A 14,460-nucleotide genomic window follows, 5' to 3' on the forward strand; every position below is an offset into this window, starting at 1 on the left:
ATTTCCTTACTTTGACCAAATGCTGTCAAATTAAAGAAAAAAATATTTTGGGTAAAATTTGTGCTAGATATTACGTGCCTTTTTGTTCTTTCTTTTTCCTTTTTAATCTGGCAAGTTCACCAGCTTATACTTAGAGAAATGTTCCGTTTGCTTAACAATTAATTCATCTTTTGATGCTAGAAAAGTTAGTATCCTGCAGATCTTCTGACATAAAATTAAAACCAAAACCATCCATCTCAGTTACCCCCAAAATTAAAGGGTCTGACACTTTGCTGATGTGTAATGACTATGCCTGAGGTATTCATCAAACTAGTTTGCCATTCAGTAGGAATGAGAGACAATGAATAGGAGAGGAAAGGGAGAAAGTCACAGACTCTATTTGAAATAGTCATCAAAAAACCCGACTGATTTCCTAAATTGATGGCTCTTGTTTAATGATATTTATGAAATGCTATCTCCTCCAGTTCCCTGATCTTGAATCATTTTAGCCTGAGAAAAGCTGTACTAAAGCCTGAACGACCTTTCTGTGCCTTAGATAGTTTCCCATAGACCACATCCCATCAGACAGGAAGCAGTCCACAGTTAGATTATTTTTAGCCCTGTTGAGTCTGGCTGCAAATTGGAATGTTCTTTTGATGCACTTCCTCAGTGTGACTAAACTTGGGTTATTTGGGGGATTTTGTTTTGGTTTATTTTGTTTCTCCTCAGTAACATTATGACAATTTTCTTTGCAGTGCCAGCCCAAGTGACTGGTCTGACCGTGGCAAGTCAGGGATCAACCAACAGCTTGTTCACCAACTGGACAAGAGCACTGGGAGATGTAGACTCATACCAAGTGCTACTGATTCACGAGAATGTTGTCATTAAAAATGAGACTGTTCCCAGTGAAACCAACAGATACCACTTCTATCCCCTGAAACCTGGAGGACTCTATTCAGTTGTTGTCACCACTGTCAGTGGTGGGATATCTTCAAGGCAAACGATCGCAGAGGGGAGGACAGGTAAAAAGGAAAATACTCCATCATGTCTTTTGTCAGTTCCTAAAAAGCTGAATTTATTAAAGGGAATGGTCTTATGATTAAGCCACTGCACTGAAAATTCAGAAACACAGGAATTTCAGCCATATAATTCCTGTGTATGACCACAGACATACTGTGGATCCAGATTCATATTAATGTATCTTTGGGGAGCTAACAGCTCTTCCTACAGGAGGAACTCTGTAGAGCAGGATCACTCTGAGTGAAGACAAAAATATGCCCTGAGAGGGCTGTACAGCTGTGGTGGGTGAATCACTCCTTTGGAAGGGACTTTCTAGTTCCATTGACTAGATGGCAGCCTAGGGTGATTGGGTGCAAATTAGCTGCCTAAAGGTGGTGGGATGAATTTGTGTCTCTGTCTCTCATGACACATTCTTTTTTCCAATCCAATATTAAAGGATGTCCACCAGTGCTAATTACTTACTATGAAGCCCTTCTATACTGCATAGGACAGGATGTACTATTGTGTCAAAATCTGTAAGTTTAATGACTCATGAAATGTAATACCAGTCCTTTGGATATTTAGATAGGTGAAACTGCCCTGTGCTGTCAATTTTTCCCTCTTTTATGTGAATCTGGCAAAGGCTGGGCATTCTGCAGTTGGCTCCAATGTTCTTCTTGAAAACAACTCCTCTCAGTTTAAAAAAAAAAAAAAAAACAATTGGAGAAGAATAACGTTAAAAGGCTTAAAGTACATAAACATATTTTGTAAAATCTAGGGGGTTTGACTCTGACAGCTGCTGGCCAGCCCCTCTTCTGAGGTAAATCAGTTTAGTTTATCAGAGTCCGGTGAAAATGTGGCAGCTCATTATGATTAAGGTAATCATGATAATTCTGATGATAGTTTTGTACTTGAGTGATGATGGTTCTGGCAATGTGAAACCTTTGAGCTCACTTTGCTGGCCTGAAAAAAAACTTGCATTCATGTTTTGGCCACTAGGCGTCAGAGAACTCATTGTAAATGAAACATATTCTGCTATGGGCCTGAACTTCATACAAGCCTCAGTAGTTTTTGCTATTACTGATGAATGGCAATTTGAGAGGGTAACTCATCTTCTGGGATTTTAGAAGTGCTGGGGTCAGGTCACCAAAGACAATTTCCTTCACTGTATCCAAAAGAGCAGATGAGTACTGCTGAGTGGGAGTCAGTGCAGAGCTTCTCAGGACTCCCAGACTGCTTATTTTGCAGAGTGGCATTCCAGGCATTCTCACAACAGGAATTGGCTAGTTAAAGCTCTTCTGGTTTTTCCTTTTTGTTGCACAGTTCCTTCCAGCGTGACTGGAGTAACAGTAAATAACTCAGGTCGCAGTGACTACCTCAGTGTTTCTTGGCTGCCAGCTTCTGGAGATGTAGACAGTTATTTGGTAACGCTCTCTCACGATGACCAGATTGTTCAGACTCTCACCATTTCCAAATCCTTCAGTGAATGCTCCTTCAGCAGCCTCACTCCTGGGACGCTTTACAATGTGATGATAACCACAAAGAGTGGGAAGTATGAAAATTATTCCTTCAGCCAGGAACGAACAGGTAAAGAGAGCCTCTGAGTAAATCCAGTCCCCATAACTACTTGCTATAGCTGTTATCAATGATCTATCTACATCTGACTAAACTAGGATGGAGTAAGGGTTGGAGGGTCAAACCATAAAATTACAGCTTTACAGGCTTAGTTTTATTCTTATGCCCCTACTGCTGCTTTATGTCATACAAAGTTACTTTAGCATGAGTAAAAGTCATGTATCAGTCCTTGTAAGTGAGCAGAAATCATGTATCAGTTTTGGCTCAAATGCATTTTCCCCTCTACTTAACCCCTCTGCTTGGATCTTCAAGTATATCCCACAGAGCATCCCCAAAAAAGTTATTCAAACACTGAAAGAATGGGATAGGATAGGCTAACTGCTAAAATATTAGTAAGGTGTGACATAGATTAGTAACACCCATGTCTATTGGTTTTTGTCACATAACACACATCTGTGGTTTTGGTTGTGCAATATTCAAGGAGATTTTTACAGGAATAGAGAAATTTCAGAGAAGCGTGACAGTAACGATGGAAAACTTTTTAGAACTTCCTCGAAAATTGAAAAGGCTGAGACTTTTCACTTGGTAAACCAGTAGAATAAAAGAATGACAGTAATGGGTGTTAAAACGACAAAGAGTATCAAATTAGTGCAGTTTTAGTCTTCTCTTTATGTTTAAGTGAAAATCCAAGGGACAGGCATTTGTATGAGGAGAAGCAAAATCAGGATTAATGTGAACCTTTGGAATTCACTGCTGTAAGCAAAACTGACCAAGTTCCAAAAGACCAAAAATTGGAAAGACAAACCATTGTCATATGATGTAAAGCAGCGTGGAAACTGCAGTTACTATTTTAGAGGGTAGAGTATTGCTTAAATCCACATTGTGGTCTTTTTGCAACTTCCTCAGAAAAGTCTGGTAATTACCACAAGTATAGTCTACTGCCACAGCTCCTGTTACTTCAGGAAGTTACCGCTTTCTGAATCTTTAATTGTATTTTTTCTTTCAGTCCCTTCCAGTGTTCAGGGACTTACTGTCAGCAATTCAGCCAGAAGTGACTACTTGAAGGTGTCCTGGTTACACGCCTCTGGATATTTTGATAATTATGAAGTGATCATCAAGAACAACAATGATTTCATCCAAACAAAAAGTGTCCCAAAGGATGAAAATGAATGTGTGTTCACTAATCTGGTCCCAGGGAGGCAGTACAGTGTCACGGTCAGCACAAAGAGTGGGAAGTACGAAACTAGTGAAAGGATCTATGGAAGAACAAGTAAGTAAACACCCTGGAAACATCCTGAGACACTCCAGGATTTTTTTCTATTTACCATACTTAGGCTCAAAGATCTCATATGATTTTAACATAGAATACTTAGTGTGAATCTTTGAATGTTTGTCGTTCCAAATATGGAAAGCAGAATTTGTTTATGACCAGTGTTTAAGTTACAGATGTATAGAAATTAAAAGAAGAGACTTGTACTGTGAAATTGGAAAGCAAATCCTGAAACTTGGAAAACTGAAAAACAGATTTCCCCATAAGCTTAGTATTAATGCTTAAACTGTGCCAGAATGTACAAGATAGTTTTTTCTGGTCGTGGAAATGTATAAGAAAGAAGATAGACTAGACCTCACTCTACTCAAATTACCCAAAGAATTGGAGTTGGAGAACGTGGGGCAAAGATGGTAAGGTGGCTAGTTGTGAGCCAGCAGGAATTTGGATGCAATCCGCCTGTCTTCACCTGTCACTACATGTAAGTTAATGAGTCATGCTAAGAAACCGAGTTTTTTAACACAGATGTAGCACTGGACAAAAATAACTGACCTGTGTCTGGCAGGAGTTGGGAACTGCGCATGTGATGTTGCATCATGTAGATTGCCTCAGGTCTCCCATAGTTCAGGTCTGTTTGCACTTCATTTGTTGGTACATGCAGATCCTGCTCAATTTTTGTTGGCTATGCAAACTCCTTGCAAGCTCTGTTGTTGTTTGTTCATTATTTTTATGCTGATAAATTGTGGACTTTCTGTTTTGAAATGGGACCTTCCAGTGTTAGATATGGTACAAACCACAAACAGCAACCCTTGCAAATAAGTGCAGTCTACTGCTTTTCCTAGGGAACTGAATGAAAAGTTTTAGCTCAGGAGCATGGCTTCAGAGCTATTATCTTCTTGCTGTGACCTGGTAATAAGTACTGAGAAGTTTCCTGTCTGTCTTCTCATCTCTTCAGTGCCAGAGTCAGTGAAGGAACTGACTCTTAGTAATAGGAGCACAGAAGATCTGCAGGTAACTTGGTTAAAGGCTGAAGGGGATGTTGATAAATATGAGATTCAGCTCCTCTTCAATGATATGAAGATCTTCCCACCCATTTTCCTTGGGAACACCGTTGAGGAGTATTGGTTCACAGCTCTGACTCCAGGACGTCTATACAAAATTCTTGTCTTGACCATCAGTGGAGATGCACAACGTGCTACTTTCATAGAAGGCCTGACAAGTAAGAAATAATGTGGTATTTAAAATGTGTTGAGGCTTCTCTAGAGGAAAGAATGAGTCACAGAAAATCAAGGGTGAGCCACAATCTTATTTGAGCTCCTGTAACACTGACAGGACATAAAGACAGCACATCTCATTGAAAATCACACTGGTACTTCAGCCAACTTGATCTGCACTTAATAAACAAATGTCACAGTTACCAATATCTGATTGTTGGCCGATAATCTGATTTGTTGCATAGGAATGGTAATGAAATGTTAGCGTTTGGGTTTTTGTTATTCCCATTGTCGTGGTTTAGCCCCATCCAGCAACTATACCATGCAGCTGCTCTTTTACTCCCTACCCCCTCATCACGCCCAAGAGATGGGGAAGACAATCATGAAAAAGGTGAAACTCAAGAGTTGAGATAAGAACAGCTTAATAATTGAAATTAAATAAAAATAATAACAACAACAACAGTTGTAATGAAAAGGAGGGAGAAGGAGAGAGGAATAAAATCCAAAGAGAAGGAGGGAAAAAATAATCCAAGTGATGCACAATACAATTGCTCACTAGCCACTGACTGATCAATGTCCAGACAGTCCCCAGGCAGTGGTTGGCTGGCCATGGCAAACTCCCCCCAGTTTATATACTTAGAATAATGTTCTATGGTAGGGAATCTCTCTTTGGCCAGTTCAGGTCAGCTGTCCTGGCTGTGTCCCCTCCCCATTTCTTGTGCCCCTCCAGCCCTCTCCTGGCAGGGCCTGAGAAACTGAAAAGTCCTTGACTTAGTATAAACATCACCCAGCAACAACTTCAAACATCATTGCGTTATTAACACTTTTCTCTCGCCAAACCCAAAACACAGCACTGCACCAGCTACTAAGAGGAAAATAAACTCTATCCCAGCTGAAACCAGGACACCTATGTATGCCAGTTGTTTGTTTAGTATCTCTAGGTAAATCACTTAAGCTATTTTACACCTCTACCCACCTGACATGAATGGGTGAGATTATAACTGCAAAACAGCTAACTAATTTAAGTCTAAATAAAGAGATTTGATTTTCTGAGATGTTTCTAAAGTATTATTTGGAGAAGAAGGAGGTTTTCCAGATAAACGAACATATAAATTTTTTCCATTTTATTTATATTTTCCTTACTGTTGTTCCTGTAAACATAGACTTGCTTTTCTAAAATGGCACAATCCTACACAAATGTCTTCAGCTTTACTTGTGTTTACCCATGACTGAAATTACTTGTACCTGTAAATGCTCTTTGCCCTTTGAATCATTTGCTGTGGCTATAAAAAAGTAGGAATTGAAAAAGTCTGAATCAAACAGGAAACTTGTGAGCAGGTGCCTTTGTGTTCCCTTTTTTTCAGTTCCAAGTGTGGTCAGAAACATTCATGTGTCACCTAATGGCATGACAAACAGCCTGAAAGTGAGCTGGACTCCTGGAGGTGGAGATGTTGATTCCTACACAGTGACTATATTTCAGCAAAACCATCAGCTTGATTCCCAGAGTGTCTCTAAACATGTCTCTGAGCACACGTTTCACAAGTTGGAAGCTGGGGAGCAGTACCAGGTGGTGGTGCAATCTAACAGTGGCACCTTGCACAACAGCTTAGCAGCTTTTGGGAGAACAAGTACGTTTCTTTTGAGACAAGGAGCAAGTTGCATTATGTATTCCCAGAAGCTGACCCTTATGTAATGTTTATGAACACACCATTGGGTATGGGGACACCCAGGCGCACGAGAAGGTTTCATCTCAAAGAGCATTTGAGCCCTTACTCTTGCAGACACTTAGTCATGGGTATGTTAATACCAGCGAGATCTGGCACGTCAGTAGCTCTACCTGGGTGAATGTGTGTCAAATTCAAGTCCCCAGCCCAAAATGTGCCTTCACAGGATGCATGCAGTTCCATTCCTCCCCAGTCCTATGCCTGTACCCATCTGACAAATACATCTGCAGGGTTCCCTGTAGTCAGATACTGTGTTCTAGCAGAACCCATTGCATGGTCAAGGCTTGTTTAACAATGTATTGCCCCAATATACTGTGTGTGGGAACACACAAAACAGTGGAACACCTTGTTTTTAATCCATTCTCTCTCTTTAGCACCTGCATGCATTTGCTCTGGCCTTGACTTTTGTGCAACAGCTGCTGGCTAACATTTATGTTCTGTGCCACTATTTTGCACCAATTTACCACTTCTTTATTTTTCAGTTCTTTTTCACATGCCTGCCTTAACCGTTTCAGTCAGTTCATCTCACTCTTTTCTCTCTTCATGGTAATTTGTATGTATCTATTGCTTCTCCATGCCCAGTTCAGATATTCGTGATGCTCTGTAACCTCACCTGATTGTATTTATATCTAGGAATCATTTGCCTGAGTAAATATATGCACAGACATTCCTTTTCCCACAGTAAACATGCAAATGTATGAAGATATTTTCTATTAATTACTCTGTTCACAGTTGTGTATTGAATGGTCCATATTTCTCCTGGTAATGTCTTGCCTTTAATTGTTGTTTCCAGTTCCAGCCTCTGTCCAGGAATTATTAGCACGTCATGCTTACAGCAGTCATTCCTTGTTAGTAACCTGGCAGAAAGCTCCTGGTGTAGCTGAAAGATACGACATTCTGCTCTTGAATGAGCAAGGAATCCTCCTGAGCAACAAATCAGAGCCAGCTACTGCCAAACAGCACAAATTTGAAGATTTATTGGCTGGCAAGAAGTATAAAATACAAGTTTTCACAGTCAGTGGTGGGCTCTTCAGTAAGCGAGCAGAAACTGTTGGCCGAACAGGTAATTAGAACATAAAATCATAGAATAGTTTAGGTTGGAAAAGACCTCTAAGATCATTGAGTCCAACCATTAACCCAGGAATGCCAAGTCCACCACTAAACCATCTCAGTTTATTTATAGTTCCCTTAGATATCATTAAATACATGTCTCATCTGTATATCTTGATTCTGGAAATATCCTAGTAGGAACATATTCCAGATGTGTTTTATCTGATATGTGCTTGGTATGTGAATCTGAAATTTTTTAGCATAATAATGTGGCCATGGTTCATAGTAAGGATATTAAACCAAAGTGCTGAATGCTTTCCTCAGTCTGTTATAGAATTACCTGAATGCTTTATTGTCATCAAGTTTTTAATTCACAGTCTCAAGGCTCTTAGCACAGGATTTGATGTGAATGCACACCTCTAAACCTAAAGCCAAGCCTTGCAGTCTTTACTCAGTTAAAGCTTCTTGTAGAAGCTAATGGAGAGTTTTGTGTGAGCACAGGCTGGAGAACCAGGCCTGCTGGGAAATACGAACATTGTATTGAAGAGACTCAGAAGCACTTGATAAATTCGTTCCCCTTGCTTCTGAAAGTTGCTGTTGACAGTACTTAGCTACTTGTGGCTTAATTGAATGTGTTCCAGCCATGGGTTGTTACTTTATTAAAAGTTCAGCTTAGTAGCTAGACACTTTGATATTTACTCTTGCATTTATCCTTCTTTTCAGTTCCAGCAGCTGTTACAAATCTGAAGGTCACAGAGAACACTCCTGACCGACTGTCCTTCAGCTGGACCACCTCGCAAGGGGAGCTTGATTCATATGACATCTTCCTATACAACCCAGACAAGTCCCTTCATGACAGGATTTCAGGAGAGCAGCACCTCCAGCAGTGTTCATTCCAGAACTTGCGGCAAGGCAGGATGTATCGAATGGTGATTGTTACCCACAGCGGAGACCTCACTAATGAGTCGTCTGTCTTTGGGAGAACAGGCAAGAACACATAAGAAAACCACCTGTCTCCTCTGTGTTGCTTATGGTGCTCGTGGGAGACACCAGTGATCTGGTCTGAGCAACTATTAGAAATATCAAAATTGGCTCTTACACAGAAAAAGAATTAAGCAAATAAGAAGGTAAATTCTGAATGATGTCTTTACAACAGAGGAAGTGAAGCAAAGACCTTTACAATAGTTCCCAGGTACTCAGGTCAGGAGAAGGATGTCCAAATACATGCTGCTTAAGCCTTAAAGGAAAACAGCTGTCTCCCACCGTAAAAGCAATATTGGTCTATGAGTGGAAAAGACAAAAAAGCAAAGCAGGTAGGGTTAATTGGTAGACAATCTACCAACGAAATAAAACTTGTTTCCCTTGGAGAGCTTTGCCTGCAGCTCTATGTTTGTTCAGCCACATGTGGGAAGCAGTTTCCTAAGCAGCTCTAGCAGCCCCAACATTGTGAAAATTTATCCTTTAGGCACCGTATAGTAACCCTGTTGTAAGACTGCCTCTGGACAGCAGTGCACTTTCTTCAGCTACCTCAGAATTGGATGTTTCCAGACACGGACCAGGAAAAAGCTGCTTAACATTTGGAAAACTATTATAAACGTTTCAGCCTCTTTTTGGGGACAGTGACAGTTCAAAATAAGAAAGGAAACTGTTGAGATATACTTCCTGATACCTCCTGGCTTTTTGGCCACCTGTGATAGCTGTCTAGTTTATTACACAGCTTTCATTAACAGGATAAGGTTCAGGTCAGCTTGGTTTTGTTGCTTCTCCTCACCCTAAGGATGTTCTACATAAAGTAATAGTCATCATCTTTTTTCAGTACCAGCCCCAGTTGTTGGCCTCAAGGCATCCAACCGAAACATGACAGACAGTCTGTGGTTCACCTGGAGTCCAGCAGCAGGAGATGTTGACTTCTATGAGCTGAATCTTTACAACCCAAATGGGTCGCAGAAAGAAACATGGCACAGGAAAGACCTGAAAGAATGGCATTTCCAGGGGCTAGTTCCAGGCAGAAAGTACACGCTGCTTGTGGTGACTCACAGTGGTGATCTGACCAACACAGCAAATGCTGAAGGAAGAACAGGTAAAAGACGTGAAAGCTTTGGGATTTTCATTTAGTCCCATGTGTCAAAATTCATACTAGTTCCCAACAGACTTACTCTGAGGAAGGATTTATTGTAAGAGTCACTGAAAGTGTAAAGATAAAGGATATTCTTAAGCATGTTAAACCATTGCAGTGGGATTTTGTTCAGCACTGGTTTTCTTTCAAAGACTCAGGAATATGTCTGTGAAAGTCACCACCATCAGCACAGATGCAGTAATTGGCTCTGTACATGGGATAATATAAAGCACTTCGTAATGCATGAAGAAATTAATGCATGTTTCATCTTACTTGTTTTTTGTAAAAATTTGTTAATAATATCTTTTTTTTTTTTTTCCCTGTCCCCTCACCCTTTCTGTGTAGCACCCAGCCCTCCTAACACTGTATCGTTTACTGATGTTACCAACACTTCTTTATCAATCACTTGGCTGGGTCCTCCAGACTGGACAGATTATGATGATTTTGAGTTGCAGTGGCTTCCAAAAGATCACCTCACAGTATTCAATCCCTACAGCAGCAGCAAATCTAAAGTACGCATCATCTATGGCCTGCGACCAGGAAGACTCTATGAGTTCAATGTTAGAACTGTCAGTGGTGACAGCTGGAAGACATACAGTCAGTCACAGTCTGCAAGTGTGAGAACGAGTAAGTAAGATTTCCATTGCCCACTAACACTTAGCTGAAGATGCAAAACTGTTAAATCTTATCAATTCCTTTCACAGTCAGTAATTTTCATTAATAAATTCATGAATTAAAGCAATAAATTCAGCTAGATTCTAAGTTCTTTCTGTATGCAAGGTCAACTGTTTAAAGATTGAAAATGGACTGACATTTACAATCTTCACATCCAGTGTGGGGCAGTTTGGTTGCAGAGCCTAAATCAGTCAGTTTCAGGGGTAAAATTAGGCTGAACATCCACACTTCTTTGACAGTAGGATACTGAAATAATCAAAATGTTTCTGAATCATCAGACAGGAAGGATGAATGAAACCCTGCTGTACTAGATTTGAAACTGTAATCAGAGTGTTTCACTTCTCTGCGTTTCTGTCCATGTCTGTGGATCCACATCATCTCTAGCTGTCTCTAGCAACCTCAGTTAGCAGGCTGATTTGAAAAAGTGACCTGGAACTGTAAAAATAACTGAGCCTCAGCAAACCCTCATGTCACTTGGGGTAGGATTCAGCTCCAAATCGACATATGTGTTTAATAAGCTGAATAGCTCTTTAGTCTTCATTTAGCGTACTGATTAAAATGAGAGCATATCTACCTCTTTCACCTGTATTTTTTCACTTAAGTGTAGATGTCGCCAACTGAAAGTGAAATCCTATCTCTGTTATGTGTCACGCATTATAAATGGTGCTCCAGTATTACATGGATAGAGCATACTTCTGTAGTATGTTTTAGTAATATGGGCCCACCACATGCTACCCAGGAAACCAGATCAATCATGAGATGACAGATACTGTTGACCACATGTAACTTCCAAATAAGTTGTAACAGTTCTAGAAATCCATTGCTGTGCATTGTTGTTTTTGTTAAGACTTCAGCAAGTAGTTTTGTTTGTTTTCATGATTAATTACCGAAGCTTCACAGCCCTGCTGAAGCTGATGTCACTATCAGGTGGGTAAAATGAGTTAGACAGCGTTGCCTAATAATCAGGCAGCGCACACTTGCAGGAGAAGTGGGAATTCTGGCTCCCAGCCAGATGCAGAATCTAGGGGCTGTAGGGTGAGCAGAGTGTGTGATGCCTGTCCCTTTTCCCACTGAGCTTCAACTTCTCAACGTTCCTCTAGAACCAGACAAGATACAAAGTCTTCATTGTCGGCCCCAGACCTCTACTGCCATTGCATGTTCCTGGACTCCTCCTGATTCTGACTTTGATGGGTATAGCGTCGAATGCAAAAAAATGGACACTCGCGAAGTGGAATTTTCTAAAAGGATAGAAAAAGACAAATCACTGCTTAATATCATGACACTCGTTCCCCACAAGCGATACCTGGTGTCCATCAAGGTGCATTCTGCAGACATGACGAGTGAAGTAGTTGAAGACAGCACCATCACAATGATTGACCGTAAGTGGAATACAGAGTTGCTGCAAAGGGAGGCAGTAAGCAGCAATAAGCAATTGCTTGTGTTGGTTAGACAGCAAAAGGAGTTCTGAACTCCACAGTTGCCAATGTGTGGCACTCATAATCTGGTGGCCAAAAGAGTGAACCTGTCCTTTGGTCCCTGTTGTGACACACAATGCAGGATCTTAACTATATTGCCTCTCGTTACTTTGCCAGCTTATTTGGCTCATTCATGAAGTATGGCCTGAGAATCATGAAAAATTATCCTGTCACTGATATTCAGCACCAAAGATGCCCTCATCATCACACACCTTTAATTGTCTTCAAGGTTGCTGCTTGGCTTCCTGTGCCTGCCTCTTTTCCCTCACAGATGGTAGCCATCCTCAGCACAAATATCCATCAGTAAGGACATTGGGTTGTGGTACTGTATCCTCTTTGCACTCTCTGTACACTTTTCTGAGGTGCTACCTGACCAAATCACCTGTAAGAGTTATGCTTGAGAGAGGATCACAGATTCTGTAGCATGTGCTTTGAAACAGCTTGTTCCGTTTCTCCACCCAAAGGCTGCTGGATAGAGGGTAGGAGTAGCATCTGCTGGTGCCTCTGCACTGCCAGGCATCACCATGGTTAACAGCCTGGCATTGCTGTCCCTAGAGCTGCTCCAGTTTGTCCAGCACTGCTGGATCAGTGGTGCAGCCCAACACAGAGACCTGAACCATTCCAGGGCTAAACTTCTCAAAAATGGCAGGATGGCCAGGAGGCCTGTATTCAGGGATGCCTCTATGGCTGCTTATAAAAAGCCACATTTGTGTGAAATGCTAGATCATAAAAATTATATTTGGTTTGGAAGATAGTGAGCTAAGCTGCAGAGTTCAGTCATTAATGCACCTTCTCCCTGCCCCCATCAATTGCCTTTTAATTGCAACCATGTCATCTCCTTCCTCTACCACAAAGGATGCTACAAATTCAGATGTAGTAAGAGCTAGCTACTCGTGCCACAAGAAGTGAGACTGAGTCCTATTTGAAGGTTAGCTGTTTCACATTTGTTCTTACTGGTTTTGAACTCTGCTGCTCTCTCTGGCTCTGGTTAACACTGGGGGCCCTACCTCAAGGGAACAGAAAAAGTTGCAGCTAGGCTTTGTGGATCTAAGAGGTTCAGCTAAACAACATATAAATGTGTGAATTATTGGTTCTTTTTGCATAATCTAAAACCTTTGAAGTTTAGCCACCTGCTTACTATGTTTCCCATACATGCAATAATAGTTTCAATACTACTGACTTAAAAGATTCAGCGATGTAGATTAAAATCCCCACTTTTGCTGCACTGGTCCTCTGAAGGTTTTTCTGTATGTACTTTGCTTTCCAGTGTACTTCTGCTGTGTCACTGTTCAAGGTATAGCTTTCTATCATATGAAGAATATTTCCTATGGAAATTCTGCAGTCAGTCTGGAAAGTGGTACTCTGTAGTTGAATGCTGTGTCTGGCTGACTCAGAGCTGTTCCTCTGGAAAAGGAAGCAGAAATTTACATTCTTAAAATAGGTAACTTTCTGTAGTGAGTGTGCTAAGTGACCTCCAATTACCTGGCTTAAACTTGTGTCATTTTTAGCAGCTACAATTTCTGATTTCATAGATTTAGCAAGACTTTAATGCGTTTCAGTGTGGGCTTCTGCAGGAGTTCCTACTGAGAAGCTGCCACTGTTATTATGGTTAACTCGGTGCTGGCTTGTTTCATGCTTTGGCAGTTTCCCTGGGGGAGGTGAAGACACTTTCTTGACTGCAAAGAGAATAGAATCAGAGACTTGGTCCAGTCAGCTGAGCTTTATTATGAATTGCATTTCCCTTTCTAGGTCTAGCTTACAGCAAATACAGAGATAATGCTTTCTCTCTCTTTTCATTTATTTTTTTTTTTTTTTAAATTACTCAGGTCCCCCTCAGCCACCTCCAGACATACGAGTGAACAAAAAGGAGGTCCTGATTACCAAATCCTCCATCAACTTTACTTTTAACTGCAGCTGGTTTAGTGATACTAATGGAGCTGTGAAGTACTTTACTGTGGTTGTTAGAGAGGCTGATGGTAAGTGTCGTCATGTAACACCATTCTCTCTATAGGAGTTACATGGGGAGGTACGCTGCTGTCACTACACATCAAAGGAGGTTCTTCTCATCTAGCGGCTGAGTTTCGTAGATGTTTTGGATCTATACCTGTTCCCTAGCCTGGGGACTTAGGAACTCAGTCTTCTCCTCAGAAAGTCAGTAGAAATTGCAGAGCTCAGCCAGAAGCAGCAGTTAGCTTCTGTACTCTAGGTTATGCTGTCATGCATGTTCAGGAAATTTCCACAGTAGGAGACATGTTGTATGCCATTGGAAGTGAACACAGAAGAAACTTCCTTGCTGTGCACAGATCTCAAAAGGCAGTTTAAATGTTTGCTGGGAACACTAAGGCAGCATTTTTGGAGAGCCTCAGTAAGCTATGCTGAGAAGGCA

The 14,460-nt window shown here is 41.0% G+C and overlaps 1 protein-coding gene across 4 annotated transcripts in view; it reads left to right on the forward strand.

Moving 5' to 3' along the window:
- Positions 1 to 14,460, forward strand: part of PTPRB (protein tyrosine phosphatase receptor type B) — a 69,113-nt gene that overhangs the window by 32,263 nt on the left and 22,390 nt on the right. For 3 of the 4 annotated variants that reach the window (XM_056339647.1, XM_056339648.1, XM_056339650.1), the window contains 11 exons: positions 735 to 1,001; positions 2,302 to 2,565; positions 3,560 to 3,823; positions 4,776 to 5,039; positions 6,399 to 6,662; positions 7,552 to 7,821; positions 8,532 to 8,795; positions 9,625 to 9,888; positions 10,270 to 10,551; positions 11,700 to 11,978; positions 13,901 to 14,050. In XM_056339647.1, the coding sequence (XP_056195622.1) occupies positions 735 to 1,001; positions 2,302 to 2,565; positions 3,560 to 3,823; positions 4,776 to 5,039; positions 6,399 to 6,662; positions 7,552 to 7,821; positions 8,532 to 8,795; positions 9,625 to 9,888; positions 10,270 to 10,551; positions 11,700 to 11,978; positions 13,901 to 14,050 (2,832 nt within the window). The remainder of the gene's footprint in view (positions 1 to 734; positions 1,002 to 2,301; positions 2,566 to 3,559; positions 3,824 to 4,775; positions 5,040 to 6,398; positions 6,663 to 7,551; positions 7,822 to 8,531; positions 8,796 to 9,624; positions 9,889 to 10,269; positions 10,552 to 11,699; positions 11,979 to 13,900; positions 14,051 to 14,460) is intronic. The other variant, XM_056339649.1, reaches the window with a different exon arrangement.

Source organism: Falco biarmicus, chromosome 5, assembly GCF_023638135.1.
Source record: "Falco biarmicus isolate bFalBia1 chromosome 5, bFalBia1.pri, whole genome shotgun sequence".
NCBI classification, from domain to species: Eukaryota; Metazoa; Chordata; class Aves; order Falconiformes; family Falconidae; genus Falco; species Falco biarmicus.